Below are 14,992 nucleotides of genomic sequence, written 5' to 3'. Positions count from 1 at the left end.
CTCGTCGAAGGCGTCTAGCGAGTGAAGAGAGGATAGCTAGAGTGATACTGCGGATGCGGGTCGATGCAATCTCGCGGAGATACGCGTTGGTGAGATGGGGGATCCGAGTGGGTGATGCGCTAAGGATGAGCTGTTGTAGATGGGCGCTTGAAGTTGGTAGGGTGCTAACGCGATATAGAGCGGGTGCGGTAGACGCTAGAAGAGGGAAGACGTGATGGTAAAGAGGGTGATACGAGAAAGGGAAGAGTGACAGGCGACGAGGAGGGTCGATGCGTTGGAATCGGGAGAGGCTGACCTCTGAAGCAGTCCTAAAAAATATCGCGGCAGCAGAGCGCAGCAGCACGCGTTGGCTCCGTCACGGAAAGGAGACAGAGCGACACAAGGCAAGCCTGGCCTAGGCTGATTGAGAGAGAGAGAGTGGAGTAGTCAATCCCATTTGCGCGGACACAGAGTCACAGCGGCCTTCAACTCAACTCAACTCAACTCAACTCAGTCGCAAGAAGGGGCCGGGCGAGACTGCTCTTCAACTATAGCACCCACCGACACATGTTCTCAAGCTGCCTATCAGCTCATTCCGTTGAGTGTGCTCTACTTGTTCAAGTACGCTGTCAAAGCGCAGAGTGGCGGCGAAAAGGGGAATTGAACGGCATCACAGCAAGTGGGTCGTCTGCACCGTATGCGAACCGCAGCAGCGCGCAGCTCATCCACGCCTCCGTGGCCAGCCAGCTGCGCCTGAGGCAGAGACAGACAAGAGAGCGTGGCGAGGGCAAGAGGCGTTCTCATCAAGCTCACTGTTCCCACCCTTTGTGCTTTTGCCCCTCTGAACGTTGTGCCGTTGGCCGTTCGGTCTGTGCCAGACAAAGCAGCGTGTCTGCTTGACGACGCGTTTACGAGAGACAGAGAGAGCGCTTTCGGCTCTGACGTTGTGTGCTGCTCTTTACACAAAGAGAGATGACGCAGATTTGGGACCAAATCGCCTCTTCGGCTCAAGACTGGCAGCGGAAGGGTAAATTTAGAGCTCATCCTCAGCGGCTCAGCAAGCCAGACCTGAAAGCAAACACGCCAGACTGCGTCGTGTTCAATTCAAACATGCCTGGTGCGGCGTAAGCGTATTTCAACTCTTTTGTATTCACCAGGGCCCCCTCCAGTATTTTGAGCTTCAAATGGCCATACGCCGACTGCCTTCAACGTTTCTTCTGCTCTCTTTCACCAGCCTGAGAAGGTCTTTGAAGTGCTTCGCTTTCTCATTGACATCAGGCGATACGATCCATGCCGGCGTATGGCCACCCGACATGCAGTCCAGCTGGAGACAATGCGTTGAGCGGATGGGGCAGTAGGGAAAGGTCCATCGCCTCGACGGACTTACGAGCGCAAAATTCCAGTGTGTTAGACCTCTGTAAACGTCAACCGCCGTGTGCATCACGTGCCGAGTCTTTTTCCTAGAAGAAGTGTTAGATGGAAAGGCTGAGGCGAGTGTTGCTTTCCCGCATCTTCACGATTGGGATTGTGAACCTCCTACATCATCACCTTTGACTGAGCCTTGGACCTCCACCAACACTACCACCATCGCCTCGAGCCGCATATCGATCGACTCTCTCCCACGAACGAAACGCAGGGCAAAGCACTGTGCTAGCAAGCTCGTCAACCACACAGCATTACCAGTCGTCGCTCGGCTGCATCTCGTCTCTGCCCTCCACTTCTCCTGCACCTCAACCCGCATCTACGAACGCAAAGTGCATCATCTCACCGCGGCTCTTCTACGAAGCTCAACCTCGGTCTCGCGATCTCCACGCATCCTTCGCACGACCGTCATCAAGCAGCATCGAAGCTCGGTCTCAGCTCCGCAAGCAATCCGCAACCTCCACCGCTCCGCGATCACCATCATCTCGTAGGCCTTCAGCATGTCGGGCATTTGCAGGAACCGACTTGCAGAGGAGCGCAAGCAGTGGCGCAAAGACCACCCATTCGTAGGTGCTCTCAATCCAGTCTCCCACTCGTGCCGCACTAGCTGACCTATTCCGCAATCTGCTCCGCATAAATGTGATCGACCTCGTAGGGCTTCTTCGCACGTCCAGCAAAAGCAGCAGATGGATCGCTCGATCTCATGAACTGGGAAGTCGGCATTCCAGGCAAAGCAAACGTAGGTCTCTCCCCTGCTCCGCACCCTCGAAACCTCGAAGAAGCATCACGGCTGACTGTCTTCTACCACTCCTTCTGATCCGCTTTGCTTCCCCGCCGCTCAGACGCCATGGGAGGGCGGCGTGTACAAGCTCAAGATGCTCTTCCCCGAAGAATACCCCAGCAAGCCGCCCAAGTGCAAGTTCACACCCCCGCTCTTCCACCCCAACGTCTTCCCCTCCGGCACCGTCTGCCTTAGCATCCTCGACGAAGACAAGGGCTGGAAGCCCGCCATCACCATCAAGCAGATCCTTTTGGGTATTCAGGATCTGCTCAACGACCCCAACCCGCACGATCCGGCGCAGAGCGAGGCGTTCACCATGTTCCAGAAGGACGCCCAGGCGTACGAGAGGCGCGTCAGGCAGCAGGCTCGCGAGATGGCCACCACAGTCTAAAGCCGTGGGAGTGACAACAAAAGCATCGACGAAGCGAAGAAGACTGCGGCCACGCTGTACAGATACAGACGCGAAGAGGCTTAGTGTAATACCAGCATGATTGATTTTCTCCATCGCAGGTCGATCAGTGGGGGATTGGTGAGATGGAAGCCGACGGCTCCGGTATGCGCGAGAGGGTGATTTGGAACGACGGCCATCGCACGATTCCTTGCCTCGGCTTTCGATTCGAAGAGACGTTGATCATTGCATTGACAATGTCGAAATGTGAGGAGCCTGGTTCAGTCGTCGTCCTCCTTGATCTTGCTAGCCTGTCCTCTAGCCTCTTCCTGCTGGACCCAGTCGAGCCAGCTCCCCTCGTAGTTCCTCACGCTGTTTTTTGAACGCAACAACGTCAGCACTCTGTCTCTCTGTACATCAGCTCTGTTTGAGGTTCTACTTACTTCCACCAACCGTTCTTCTGGGCAAACTCCAACGCCTGTTGACTGCGCTTTCCGCTTCGGCAGTAGAAGACCACCTTATCATCGTACTCCGGTCTACGGAAGGCGAATTGACGTTCGAAATCGCCACCGCTGCCGCTGAAGGCGGTTTGGAACTGCGAGAGGGGCACGTTGACGGCGGAAGGAATGATGCCCTGAGCTACCTCGTTGGGTTCACGGACGTCGATGATTGTGATGTCACCAGAAGGAGATTCGGTCTCGGGCTTGAGTTCTGAATATTTCACGATGCCACGGGATTGCCAGGTGGCGTCTTTGCTGCGAGCCGGAGGGGTCGAAGTGAACGTGCGGTGGGTGAGGGCGAGCGGGCCAGGGGCAACGCGGGCCAAGGCAACGGGGCAAGGGCCGACGGCAGTGCGCGAGAGCGCAATAGGCAGAGTGCGCAGTGGCCTGGCAGCACGGATGAGCGAGCGAGCTGACATGGTGAAGATCGACACGGATGAAGAAGTGATGGGAAGATGGTGGGGAGAGGGTGAGCAACCTGGCCGGTGCGCAGTAGAAGAGTGGAGGTTTCGAGCCCACCAAAAGGCAGCTCTAAATTTCGCAAGGACGTGATCGACCGACCAAGCACGCAACTCCTTCATCTTCCCTCCACCACACCTCGATCCCATTACAAGTCGCAATCATGCCAGCCAAAGGTACGTCGATCCACACTGCTACCAACTGCAACCTTTCTCGTCCCCGACTAGTCTCACTGACGCAGCTTCGAACCTGTTTCCTCTCCACACAGGTGGAGGCAACGCGAAAAAGGAGTCCGGACGAGCCAAGAAGGCGGCCAACGAGGACAAGAAGGCCTCGGAAGCCGCTGCTCGGGCCGAAGCAGAAGAAGCTGCGCGATGGGACGACCCCGCTGGCGGCAAAGGCAAGTCTGCGGCCGAGAAGAAAGCCGACAAAGCAGCCGAAGCAGCTCGCAAAGCCGATGAGAAGCGACGGCTCGAGGCGGAAGACGAAGCTTCGACCCCCACAGCGCCCGTCAAGTCGGCGAACAAGGGCAAGGGTGCACCGAAGAAGTCGGCGCTCAAGTCCGGTGGGTCGACGGGTATCGATGCCATGCCGAGCTTCTCGGCGAGCAACCTCGATGATGCGTTGGACGCCATGTCGTTGGTCAATGAGAGGAGCGATAAGGCCGGCAAGGGCGCAGCAGCGAGCCAGATCGAAAGGCATCCAGAGAGAAGGTTCAAGGCTGCTTTCGAGGCGTACAAGGAGCGCGAATTGCCGATCATCAAGGAGGAACACAAGGGTCTGAGGTTGCAGCAGTACCACGATCTGCTGTACAAGCAGTTCCAGAAACACCCCGACAACCCGTTCAACCAACTCAGCGTCGCGTACGACGCGAGCAAGGAGGACAAGCTCGCCGCACTGGACAGCAAGAGGAGTCAGGCGGAGAAGCGATTGCGCGACTGATCGTCGGTCGGTCCTGCTCAGCCTTCTTCAGAAACAATCGAAGCACTTCGGAAGTGTCCTGTCGTGTGCGATGTTGTGATTGACTGTAGTAAGAATCGCGGTCGCACCTCTACTCCTCGTCCTCTTCGAATCCGCCATTGCCACTGAGCGTACCCCTTCCGCCGAAACTAGCATTGAACTTGAGCAGCGTATTGATATCGCGCACCCAATCGTCCTCGCCTCGGTCCGAGTACTTTTCCCCTGGGTCTGCCATCTGTGCCGGCGAGCTCGCCGCGGTCGAAAGAGTGTTCGGCGGAGGTTGCTCGTCGGACCATTTGCGACTGACACAGGGAATGGGAAACGGGCTCATCGACACCTGCAGATACTCTCCGGGCTGGAGGAGCTTGGATATCCTACCGTCGACGGTGAGTTCCGCGGGCGAGCGCGAGTCGTCCGAGATCTTGAGCTGGATCACCGAGTCGCTTGGAAGCAGGACGGTCCTGAAGCTGAGCGATCGCGGGCAGATCGGGGTGAGCACCAGACTCTGCACGGATGGATGGACGATGGGACCGCCTGCCGAGAGAGAGTACGCAGTGGACCCGGTGGGCGTCGCAATGATGAGTCCGTCCGAGATCGCCTGTGTGAGATGCTGACCGTCAACATACGCGTCGATCTTTGTCATGTGTGGCTCTCGACCGCGATGAAGAGTTACTTCGTTCATCAGATGCACGTCATAGCAGCCCCCACCGGACCGTTGATCCTCCACCTGACAGAACGTCTCGCCGTCCGACCGGTGGCTCGTCTGCCTCAACCGCATGCGCAAGAGCAGACTCACGTTCCCCTCCACCATATCCTTCACCGCCTCTCTATACCCACTGATATCGTACGGCAGCAGAAAGCCGAGTGTGCCCATCGAAAAGCTGAGCACGGGCGGCACCGCGTCCCGATCGAACAGACTCGAGACGTGCAGTATCGACCCATCCCCTCCGAGCGTGATGATGAAATCCGTCTTTTGCGCCAACAACGTCTTCTCCCCCGCATCGGCCGAGATCAGCTCCGGATACGTGCTGGCAAGATCGCCGTCGTTCGAATCGATCACCTGCCGCTCGAGGATGATGTTGAGCGAAGGGTACTCTTCGCGGATATGCTTGATGATACGGGACATGGCTTTGGTCGCTCGAGTATCTCGGGCTTTCTTGACGATGAGGACGTTCGAGGGTGGAGATTCCCAGGAGAATGTGTGTGTGCCAGCATAGCTGCTGCCGACTCGAGTGGTGATCTTGGAGCCACTGCGGGCTGGGATGACTTTGGATAGACGACCGGCAGGGCCGACGGAGACGTCCACTTTGTCCGGCAGGTCGGCGAGTGTTGGGCGTGATGTTTCGGGTCGCTTCTCGGCAGCACGAGCCGAAATTGCAGAGGTGAATGATCTAGCCTTGAGAGGTATTGCTGAGCTTGACGAGCTCTGCCAGCGTCTTGGACACGCAGTCGGGAGCGGTCGAGTCTGCGATGAGGTCGCAAGCCTTACTGTCGCTCTGAGTGGAGTTTTGCTGTGCAGGCCGTTGATGAGCTCGGCAGTCGTCGCAAGCACCTTGGTCGAGGCCCTACTTGGCGCTGCCATCTCTGCTGTTGAGCCTGCGCGTAAGCTGCGCTGATCTTGTTCTATGCTGAGAAGGAAGGAAGGGACAGCGTTTGGAAGGTGTTCATGACCTGACTCTTTTGACCTGCATCCTCCACTTCGAAGGTGGGACCTAACATGCAAAGAAGAACCGAGTCTCTTGTTAGGCCGCCACCATGCATAACCACGAATACTTGACGGTATTTGAAATTGTGCAAGCTTTTCATCGTGTGCCACCAGAGCGGTCCGCACGATGGCCTCGTTGATTGAATACAGATGCTTGATCGCCTCGTGGCAGACGCAGATCAGCGGCGTCTCACGCAGATAGGAAGTTGCAGGACGGGATCGATCTTGTACCTTCGGTCCGAAGATCTGGCTTGTTCCTTGATTCGCAAGGAGGTTGTTAGCTTGGACGTGAGGGGCCGAGTTGGCCCACCTTGTCGATCTGGATCAGGCTGATGTGACTCGTTCTGCAGCCTGCAAAAGCCTCAATCTTCTCAACGCCAAGTCCGCTATCCTTTGCGCCGCTTGTTTCCGCGCGCTTTTCTTTGTCTTATCAAGACCCTTGCCACTCCCTCGTGGCACAAATCTCTGTAAAGATTCTTCATGCCAAGTTGCCCCTTGCCCTACTTTTTACCACAAAGTCTGCGACTTGTCTGCTTCCTTCCACCATCCTTCATCATCCTCAAAGGTGCTTCCCGTGCGAACCTCAAGATGGTGTCGCACGATGCAGCCGCTAGTGGCGTCGCAGCCATCTCGGAGCGACGCCTCCTTTGGAAGATTGACCTGCTCCTCATGCCACTCATGACTGTCGCCTACGGTCTTCAATTCTACGACAAGGCCATCCTCGCCTCGGCTTCCATCTTCGGCATCCTCAAGGACCTCGAGCTGTCTGTCGTGCATCCCGGCCCTCCTGCCAAGACCTCGCTCGAGCGCTACTCAACCGCCACCTCGGCTTTCTATTGGGGCTACCTCGTCGCTGCTCTGCCTATGGCATTGCTCGTACAGCGTTTCCGCCCCAATGTCTTCCTCGGCTGTGCCATCGTTCTCTGGGGTATCATTGTCATCCTTACCCCTGCCATCGGTAGCTGGCGAGGCTTGATCGCGCAACGGTTCTTTCTGGGCGCCATCGAGAGTGCTGTCAGCCCAGGCTTCGTCATGATCACCCGCTCGTGGTACAAGAGGTCTGAACAGCCCCTCAGGCTGGGCATCTGGTACTCCGCTACGGGTCTCTTCTCCATCTTCTCGGGCCTGGTCAACTACGGACTCGGCAGGGCTGGCAGTCGGTCCGGAGCCAAGCTCGCAGCGTGGAAGTACATGTTCCTTTTCGCCGGAGCGTTCACCATTCTTTTTGGTGTGGTCATGCTGGCTCTGCTGCCATCCTCTCCCGTTGGTGATGCGCTGCTCAAGATTCCCGGCTACAACCGCTTCTCTCCCGAGGAGAAGAGCTTGGCCTCTGGTCGTCTGCGCTCTAACATCACCGGCGAGCTGAACGACGATTCATCCACTCTGCGCACCAGCTCGGAAGACAATCACAAGGAGGACACTGTCGACGAGCACTCGACTACCCCCACCAAGGACGCCCTCACTGAAGTGCCCGCCACACCCCTCCCAACAGCCGGACTCAAAGACCGCCTGGCATCGCTGAACGTCGCCGCTTCGACCTCTGGCATCCGCGAGCGCTGGAACCTCGCCCAGGCCAAAGAGGCGCTCCTCGACTACAAGCTCTACATCTTCTTCCTTCAGGCCATCAGCATCTACATCTGCAACGGTGGCGTCACCGCCTTCGGCGCGTACATCATTCGCTCGTTCGGCTACACCTCTCTGCGCTCCATCATCCTCCAGACGCCTGGTGGAGCGACGACGTGCATCTCGATCTACCTCTCGACGATCATTGTGTTGAAGGTGAAGAACTCGCGGTCGGTGTTGTTGGTGCTCACGTGTTTGCCTGTGATGGCGGGTGCGGCGATGATTTGGAAGGGCAACTGGGCGAACCGCGCCGTGCCCCTGGCAGGCTACTATCTGCTGCCGATCTTTGGCGCTCCGTTCGTGCTCATGCTCTCGCTCTCTACCGCCAACGTCGCAGGCGCGACCAAGCAGAGCATCACCTCGGCATTTGTGTTCGCGGGATACAACGTGGGAAACATCATCGCGCCGTACCTGACGCTCGCCTCCGAGGCACCTATTCATTATCGCAGAACCTTCGTCGCGATTATTTCATGCATGGCCATCACCATTGTACTCACACTCATCCTGGACGCTGGCCTCTGGTGGCAGAACAAGACAAGGAGGCAGGCAAGGGAGGCAGAGGCAAAGACAAAGGAGGAGGTCGACGAGATCAAGACGCGCGCCATCCTCGAGGATTGGACCGATTGGCAGAACCCGTACTTTGAGTATGCTTACTAGGCTGGTCGTCGGACAAGGGTAGCAAAAGGATCGTGCAGATCTCACTGGATTGAATGCAGCATTCTCTGTTTCAACTGTGACCGCCTCGATGTGTGCTAGGAGCTGGAGAATGAGTGATGTGAGCGAGAGGGATGCATCTGAACGACTTGCTCGCCATCAAAGCTTCCAAGTGAAAGACTCGGAAATCGGCGAGTCTTGGATGCTGCAGGGTCCAAGGCAGATCATTTCATTTCGAGCTGCAGCCCTTGCTTCCAAGCCCACCTGGATGTTGACTGCATACATCCCGCAACCTCGACCTTCCTCGAACACGTATCGACGGAGCGTAGACGTCTCATGTGCGCATATAGCTAGCTTCGACTCTCCTGATGGAGATATGACGCTTGATTGGCGTAGACGCTTCCATCTCCGCATCCGCAGCGCTAGTCTCAGAGGATGAACGACGTAATGCGGGAGCTGCACGGCTTGCAGACTGTCATCGCGACAGATCAATCGACTCTCCGCAAGTACGCCGTCGCTATCGAGTACTTCCTTCACGAGCCGCAGTCACAAGCGGATGGACACGCCAGCGGCTCCTCCGCTCCCGCCCGTGGGCCAAACAGGCTCGGCTCGTTCATCCTCACCGTGGGCAGCGACGCCGCTTGGTGGAGCGCCAGCGTTCAGGGCCCCGCTCTCCAGCAGCTCGTCACCAAGTTCGCTCCTCCCCAAGAACCTCATCTGGGCAAAGCTAGCGCCCTCGCCTTCGACCCGGAGTACCTCACCCAGGCACAATGCATCGAGTTTCGCGACAGACTCCGCACCATCTTCCACCACCAAGCCATCATGATTGGTGTCCAACCGTCCACTTCCACATCACCTCGCGATTGGACTTCGATCAATCTGCTGCTCGATCCCGAAAACGACTATGTGCATCTCACACTTTCTCGGCTGGACGACAGGCAGGCGCTGGTGCGGACGGCGAGCATTGTGTTGAGCAACACGCCGTACGCTCCACCACCCTTATCGCCGAACCCGGCCGAGCTGGCACCACACATCGAGCGAGGCGACGTAAAAATGTCGCTCGAGCGCGATCAACTGCTTCGGAAGCTCGAGGAGACACAGCAGGCCCTGCGCGAGGAGAGACACAAGTACCGGTCGCTGCTCGCCGCTCCTTCTGCCTCCAACGCGCGGACAACGAGGGGACGTCCGGTGGTGGGACTCAGACCGAGGATCACGGGAAGTGCGAGTCAGAGATCGATCCAGCTGCCGTCGTCGTCGGCGTCGTCTGAATCGAGGAGGGGGATAGAACGGAGTAGCAGCGGGTCAGGTCCCCAGGCGCCGAGCTCGGATGATTTTCCACCGGTGGGTGGCGATACGCAGACACAGGCTTCGCAGAGGTTGACTTCGCTCGTCAACCCGACGAGAGTCAGGAGGGCGGATCCGAGGGAGAACGATGGGTTTGTCGGTGACGATGACTGAGTGTAGCATACTATACCGATTTTGAGCAGATATACGCGACCTCCAATTAGTAGGCCCTTTATTCGAGCCTTATTTTTTAACGTCGAAAACTGTAGCGATGCCTGAGCGCGAAATCTCGCTGCACAAAAGTCTTTTCCACCTTCTGAACGACTTCTTCCCCTCCCATCACCACTCTGGTCAGCACTGCGGTCCTCATCGTCCGGACAACCTTCCAACACAGCGCCGATGTCAGCACCACCCGGTCGATCGGCCACCGTCCACTCGCTCAGCGGGCGCGTCAATGCGCTCAAGTTCATGCAACGTGCCTCGCCCTCTTCCACCCCGACAAAGTCTTCCACCTCGACACTCCCTTCGACACCGGCGACACCGGGTTCGCCGTCCACATCCGTCCCTGGATCCCCGTCAATAGGCGGCGAGGAGGAACAGTGGTCGCTTTCACCGGCTGCCATCGCGAGGTTACGGGCCAAGGCACAAGGTCAGACGAAGAAGCCGGGACCGACCATCGAGCAGGAGGCTGGCTTCGACGCTTGGTTGATCACCAGAGAGAAAGAGGAGCAATCAGGAGAGAGCACAGGGAAATCAAGTTCACGGCAGACCTTCGGCAAGCTTGGAAAACAGAAGGAGGACGACGAAGAAGATTCGAAGAAGCGATCAAGAGGAACAGACGACGACGAAGGAGCAGAACCAGATTTCGACGAGGACGAGAGCGAGGACGAGAAGCCGAGAGGTTTCGTCAAACCGGGGTCCCTCAGCAAGTCAAATAAGGGCAAACGCAACGAGCAGCAGGAGCAAGCACCGTCACCGAGCTCGTCCAAGAAGGCGAGGAAGGACAAAGGCAAGGGAGGCAGGGATCAGGACAAGGTGGTGTACGCTCGCAAACGCGGTGGCAAGCCAGGCATTTCTGGCGGTGGTCGATAGCATTTCCATCCCGCAGCCACTCTGTCATCACTACGGCGGTGTATCAAGCATGTCGACAACGACCCCCGCCCCAGCCGCGGATCAGGTCCAATTCGAAAAGGTCCTCTGGCGCAAGCAGCCCTTCGCAGACAACTTTGTCCCGCCCTCCTTCCTCTCGGACCTGCGCACCAACTCGCAAGTCGTCCTGCCCTCCTTCGCCGAGCTGGTCGTCGCATCGCTCCGCATCTCGACGCGCTTCCTCAGCGTGATCCTGTTCGCGCTCCTTTTCGTGCATCTGCACCTTTCGACCCTCGACTCGGAGGTTCTACTTCTCTTGACGCTCCTCGCCTTCCTCCTCCTCTCCGGCCTTCCATCTTTCAGCACCTTCGCGAGTGTCGACCGTCGAACGCGTCGCAAACGAGCAGTCTCCAGCATTCTCACCAAAACAATCATGGCTCTGGTCCTGCTCGCCGTATCGCCCGTCCTACGAACACTCACAGAGTCGACCACGTCGGACAGCATCTGGGCGCTCTCGGTCATGCTCTTCACCTTGCATCTCGTTCTCGCCGACTATTCTGCCGCAAAAGGAGGCGGGAAGCTGAGCAGCACGTTGTCGTTCAACGCTGCGATCTCGGCAAGTGTCGTTCTGGCCTCGCGGTTGAAGACCGACAGCGAGAGTTTTACCTTGCTGGCGCTGGCGGTGTTGCTGTTTGCGCCGACCACGTGGCAAGGGGAGGGGAACGGGTGGGGAGAAGGTGTGAGGTGCGCGACAATGTACGTGCTCACCATGGTCACGGGCTTGCTATTTGCCATGACAGGCCAAGGCGGGTGGGTGTGGGTCGTGGGTGCTTGGGTGAACGTAGCTGTGCTGTTCGTATCCCTGGTATGTCCATGGTGGATCACCCGCGCTCAACGGTGGAAGATGGAGATCAAAGGTCCATGGGACCCCGCCGAACCGATCCTGTCCTCTCGCACACGCTAGCCTATCCACACACAAAACACGAGATGGATTGTGCTGCCTACCAATCCACGAGGTTGCCACTCGAATCGCGCACCTCGATCGATTCGTAATCCAAGTTGGACCAGAATTCGCCCTCTTCCTCCGAGTCTGGCTTGACAACGCGCCGGTTAGATTGCTGAGTACGCCACTCGCACCCGTCCATCCACTCGCACGTCCAGCAGCGACGCGTCTGGTCGATGCGGACTCCTTCGAGCGCCCGCTCGCCTTTCCACATGCGGATCATGCGGTGGAGGTATGCATCGAGGGTGGGAGGGTCGTGGGCGAAGGTGACGATGCCGATGATGGACGCTGGTGGTGATGGTGACGAAGGGGTTGTGGGTGTGGGTGAAGTGGGAGAGGTGGTTCGGCGACGAGGCGTGCAAGGTGGCGGGGAGAGCGCGGTCGAGATCGCCTCGAGTGCGTCGTTGTGTCCTTCCATGGCGTCGAGGGATTTCTTTGCTTCCGTCGCTGGCGGGTCGGTAGCGAGGGTCGACTCGATCGCACCCTCTGTCGTGACGGCCTCACCATCTGCAGCTGGGACGCTGTCCTCGAGCGTCACAGCTTCATCGCCCGCAGCAGCCATGCTGTCCTCCAGCGTCAACTGACGAAGATCACCGTCCTGCTCCTGCTTTCCGTTTGAGACATGATTAGGAGCCGCCTTCTTCCGCTTCCCCCGCCGCCGCTGCTTCTGTCTCCTATACGTCAATGCAAGTGTCTCCTGTATCACCGCAATCTTTCCTTCCCCATCCTTATTCTCCTGCCCGTGCCCGTGTCTCGCATCCTCCACGAGCCCCCTCAACCCCTGCTCCAACAACAGCCGTATGTGATCTAACGTGCACACGTCAGCCTCATTCTGCGCAACCCACAACCCCAGCTCCGTTCCCCAGCTCTGACACAACGGCTCTGCGTCCCTCAAGAACGCCTCCGACAACGGCTGATGTGGGTCCAGATCGAGCGACGCAAATGTCTGATCCCAGTCCATGGGCGTTGCTTTCGGGTCGAATCCCATCCTGTGATCTTCGCCACGAAGAGCGCCCAGCAGGAGCCCGTCGAAGAGCCGTTTGTACGTCATGCACTGCATCCGTGCACTGTGCTGATCCTCCTCCGCCGGAAGCCAGGAGGATATCCTCGTCTTTGTGTCCGACAGAAAGTAGTCCCATCGTTTTTGCTCTGCAGATGGTGCGGGTTCCGGATCGGGTGGTTTGGATTGGGAGCTGAAGAATGCCATTAGCGGTTTCGCTGTGCTTGCACTGGAGGATTTCTTCGGGCTGGAGTTCTTCCGCTGATCTTTCTTCCACTCCTCCTGGCTAGCCCAAGTTTTGCCCTTCTCTGTTCTTGGACTGGGCTGGAGGCTTCGCTTCTCGATCTCGTCGATCACGCCCATGACCATCACGCCGTGGACCCACCCGTACACGGGGACCTCACGTACGCACTTTACCCCCTTTCCCTTCCCACTCCCTGGCTCGAGCTGCAGCAACCCCTGCACGTCACACCACAGATTCAACAGCCTCAACGCCCACCCATCCTCCTTGGTTTGCGTCTCGACGACGACGGTGACAGGTGCGACTTCGCGCTCGAGCACCGTGTGTACCGCCTTGCCCGCTGTCAACGTCGCTTCTTTGGCGAGCACCAGCTGTGGTGCTGCCGCGAGCGTTGTTCCGGTCTCTGTGGTGATTGTTGCGGGTCGTTGCGACGGTGGCAAATGGGAGAGGGACAGGATACCATATTGATAGTTGTACTCGCACCATGAGGGGCCGACGAGGTCCGAAACGGAGAGGTAGCCTTTGCGTGCGAAGTGCGCCGGGAGGGAGGTGGGCGGTGAACGGTGGCGCGACCGGCGAGTGCCGCGGGAGGAAGCGGAGGGCTCCTCGGTCATGACGCAGTGTGGATTAGCGCTGCCGTGAGGTGATCATGTTGAGGTGCGCAAGATGCGGGACGGTGGTGGAGCAGAAGAGTGACGTTGGCTGAGTCGGACAGGGTCCAAGTGGTCTCGGCGAATTAAGCGCTTGAAAAAGCGGCCATGTTCGACGTCTCTCCGTTCCTCGGTCCCATCAACCACTTCTTCTTTGTCTCTGACATCCTGCACCCAACGTGCAAATCGCCGCAACTACGCCAAAATGCCGCGGCAGATTCCCATCTACTCAGCCGAGAGGTTGTGGGCATCGGACCATCTCAACTTCGCCTCTCCACGCCTACAAAGCGATCATCATAAAGCCGTGCGCGAGTTGATTCGACCGGTGCTCGTGCCTCTTCTTCTCACCACACCGCCTTCACTTCCCGTCCCGCAGCGCTCCCCTGACCTGCTCATGCGGCAACGTATGCTTGGTCTCCCTATCGACCCACCGCATGCGTGCGACTTCGGCCACGACGACGACTACCCACATCGCCGCACCGTCACGGAGGACGAGTGCATCGCATCGCACCGAGCGTTCGCTTCATGGCTCTCACGCTCGCCCATCGAGCTCGGCATCCACACGACACACCTCGAAATGACCGCATCACTCTTGTTCTTCAAACGCAGTCAGGTGCAACAATTCGCGCGCCACACGGATCGAGACCCGATCGAGTCGCATGGCTTCGAGGCGCTCTGCTGCGACGCCTGGCACACCCAACGCAAAGTGCTCGTGGGATTGCCACGGCCTCACGAGTGCGACATGAGGCTGTATATGACCGTGGTCTTTGACGAGAGCGAGGAGGTACAGCTGGACAACCTGTTTGTGCTGTATAAGAAGGAGGAGGCGCAGATTGAACGGCTGCACAGGTGGACAGAGGATTGCAGACGGAGCTGGACAAGGGTCAAGATGGAAGACGAGGAAGAAGGGAGTCAAGGAGCCGAGTATATCAATGACGCAGACGACTTTTGGGCCGGATACTCGGACGACGAGGAGGTGGACAGAAAAGGCACTGCTCGCGCGCAAGGGGAAGGACAGGCGTCTGCTGCTCAGACTGGCGGGATTGTTGATCCGTCGACAAGTGCCACATCAGCCGACCAGGAAGCAGCGATCAAGGACATCATACGCAGCGCTTACACGCTGCATCGCACAACACAATCTGCAAGCACAGGCGAAGACTCGGTCGAGGCCTTTCTCCAATTCGTCAAAGCTGCCTTGCCCGGCAACAGCGCCTCTATACCCTTCACAGCTTAACACGTCCTGACGCCGCATGG

At 58.0% G+C, this 14,992-nt stretch overlaps 10 protein-coding genes across 10 annotated transcripts; 7 read left to right on the top strand and 3 right to left on the bottom strand.

Annotated features, from left to right (window-relative positions):
• Positions 1–1,901: 1,901 nt before the first annotated feature.
• PSEUBRA_001487 (Ubiquitin-conjugating enzyme, E2) lies at positions 1,902–2,573 on the top strand (the record flags this gene model as incomplete). Its single annotated transcript, XM_016434749.1, has 3 exons — positions 1,902–1,967; positions 2,057–2,140; positions 2,244–2,573. The coding sequence occupies 3 exons, from the start codon at positions 1,902–1,904 to the stop codon at positions 2,571–2,573; spliced, it is 480 nt and encodes a 159-aa protein (XP_016293777.1).
• Positions 2,574–2,851: 278 nt separating this feature from the next.
• On the bottom strand, positions 2,852–3,489 carry PSEUBRA_001486 (Rhodanese-like domain protein; the record flags this gene model as incomplete). Its single annotated transcript, XM_016434726.1, has 2 exons — positions 2,852–2,942; positions 3,014–3,489. 2 exons carry the CDS (start codon positions 3,487–3,489, stop codon positions 2,852–2,854), a joined length of 567 nt encoding a protein of 188 aa, XP_016293776.1.
• Positions 3,490–3,692: 203 nt separating this feature from the next.
• PSEUBRA_001485 (Protein of unknown function DUF1014) lies at positions 3,693–4,471 on the top strand (the record flags this gene model as incomplete). The annotated part of the gene is made up of 2 exons (XM_016434743.1): positions 3,693–3,705; positions 3,798–4,471. 2 exons carry the CDS (start codon positions 3,693–3,695, stop codon positions 4,469–4,471), a joined length of 687 nt encoding a protein of 228 aa, XP_016293775.1.
• Positions 4,472–4,580: 109 nt separating this feature from the next.
• PSEUBRA_001484 (Inorganic polyphosphate/ATP-NAD kinase, predicted) lies at positions 4,581–6,071 on the bottom strand (the record flags this gene model as incomplete). Its single annotated transcript, XM_016434732.2, has 1 exon — positions 4,581–6,071. One exon carries the CDS (start codon positions 6,069–6,071, stop codon positions 4,581–4,583), a length of 1,491 nt encoding a protein of 496 aa, XP_016293774.2.
• A 711-nt stretch (positions 6,072–6,782) lies between these two features.
• On the top strand, positions 6,783–8,474 carry PSEUBRA_001483 (Major facilitator superfamily; the record flags this gene model as incomplete). The annotated part of the gene is made up of 1 exon (XM_016434736.1): positions 6,783–8,474. The coding sequence occupies one exon, from the start codon at positions 6,783–6,785 to the stop codon at positions 8,472–8,474; it is 1,692 nt and encodes a 563-aa protein (XP_016293773.1).
• A 432-nt stretch (positions 8,475–8,906) lies between these two features.
• Positions 8,907–9,929, top strand: PSEUBRA_001482 (uncharacterized protein; the record flags this gene model as incomplete). The annotated part of the gene is made up of 1 exon (XM_016434751.2): positions 8,907–9,929. One exon carries the CDS (start codon positions 8,907–8,909, stop codon positions 9,927–9,929), a length of 1,023 nt encoding a protein of 340 aa, XP_016293772.2.
• A 225-nt stretch (positions 9,930–10,154) lies between these two features.
• On the top strand, positions 10,155–10,847 carry PSEUBRA_001481 (uncharacterized protein; the record flags this gene model as incomplete). The annotated part of the gene is made up of 1 exon (XM_016434755.2): positions 10,155–10,847. The coding sequence occupies one exon, from the start codon at positions 10,155–10,157 to the stop codon at positions 10,845–10,847; it is 693 nt and encodes a 230-aa protein (XP_016293771.2).
• A 49-nt stretch (positions 10,848–10,896) lies between these two features.
• PSEUBRA_001480 (Phosphatidylinositol N-acetylglucosaminyltransferase subunit C) lies at positions 10,897–11,808 on the top strand (the record flags this gene model as incomplete). The annotated part of the gene is made up of 1 exon (XM_059464653.1): positions 10,897–11,808. The coding sequence occupies one exon, from the start codon at positions 10,897–10,899 to the stop codon at positions 11,806–11,808; it is 912 nt and encodes a 303-aa protein (XP_059321161.1).
• Positions 11,809–11,845: 37 nt separating this feature from the next.
• PSEUBRA_001479 (Exonuclease V) lies at positions 11,846–13,702 on the bottom strand (the record flags this gene model as incomplete). The annotated part of the gene is made up of 1 exon (XM_016434734.2): positions 11,846–13,702. One exon carries the CDS (start codon positions 13,700–13,702, stop codon positions 11,846–11,848), a length of 1,857 nt encoding a protein of 618 aa, XP_016293770.2.
• A 241-nt stretch (positions 13,703–13,943) lies between these two features.
• Positions 13,944–14,972, top strand: PSEUBRA_001478 (uncharacterized protein; the record flags this gene model as incomplete). The annotated part of the gene is made up of 1 exon (XM_059464652.1): positions 13,944–14,972. One exon carries the CDS (start codon positions 13,944–13,946, stop codon positions 14,970–14,972), a length of 1,029 nt encoding a protein of 342 aa, XP_059320827.1.
• Positions 14,973–14,992: the final 20 nt, after the last annotated feature.

Source organism: Kalmanozyma brasiliensis (genome assembly GCF_000497045.1).
Source record: "Kalmanozyma brasiliensis GHG001 unplaced genomic scaffold PSEUBRA_SCAF14, whole genome shotgun sequence".
Classification (NCBI taxonomy): domain Eukaryota; kingdom Fungi; phylum Basidiomycota; class Ustilaginomycetes; order Ustilaginales; genus Kalmanozyma; species Kalmanozyma brasiliensis.
Note: the sequence above shows the minus strand (reverse complement) of the source record. Positions and strands in the feature narration are given on the sequence as shown.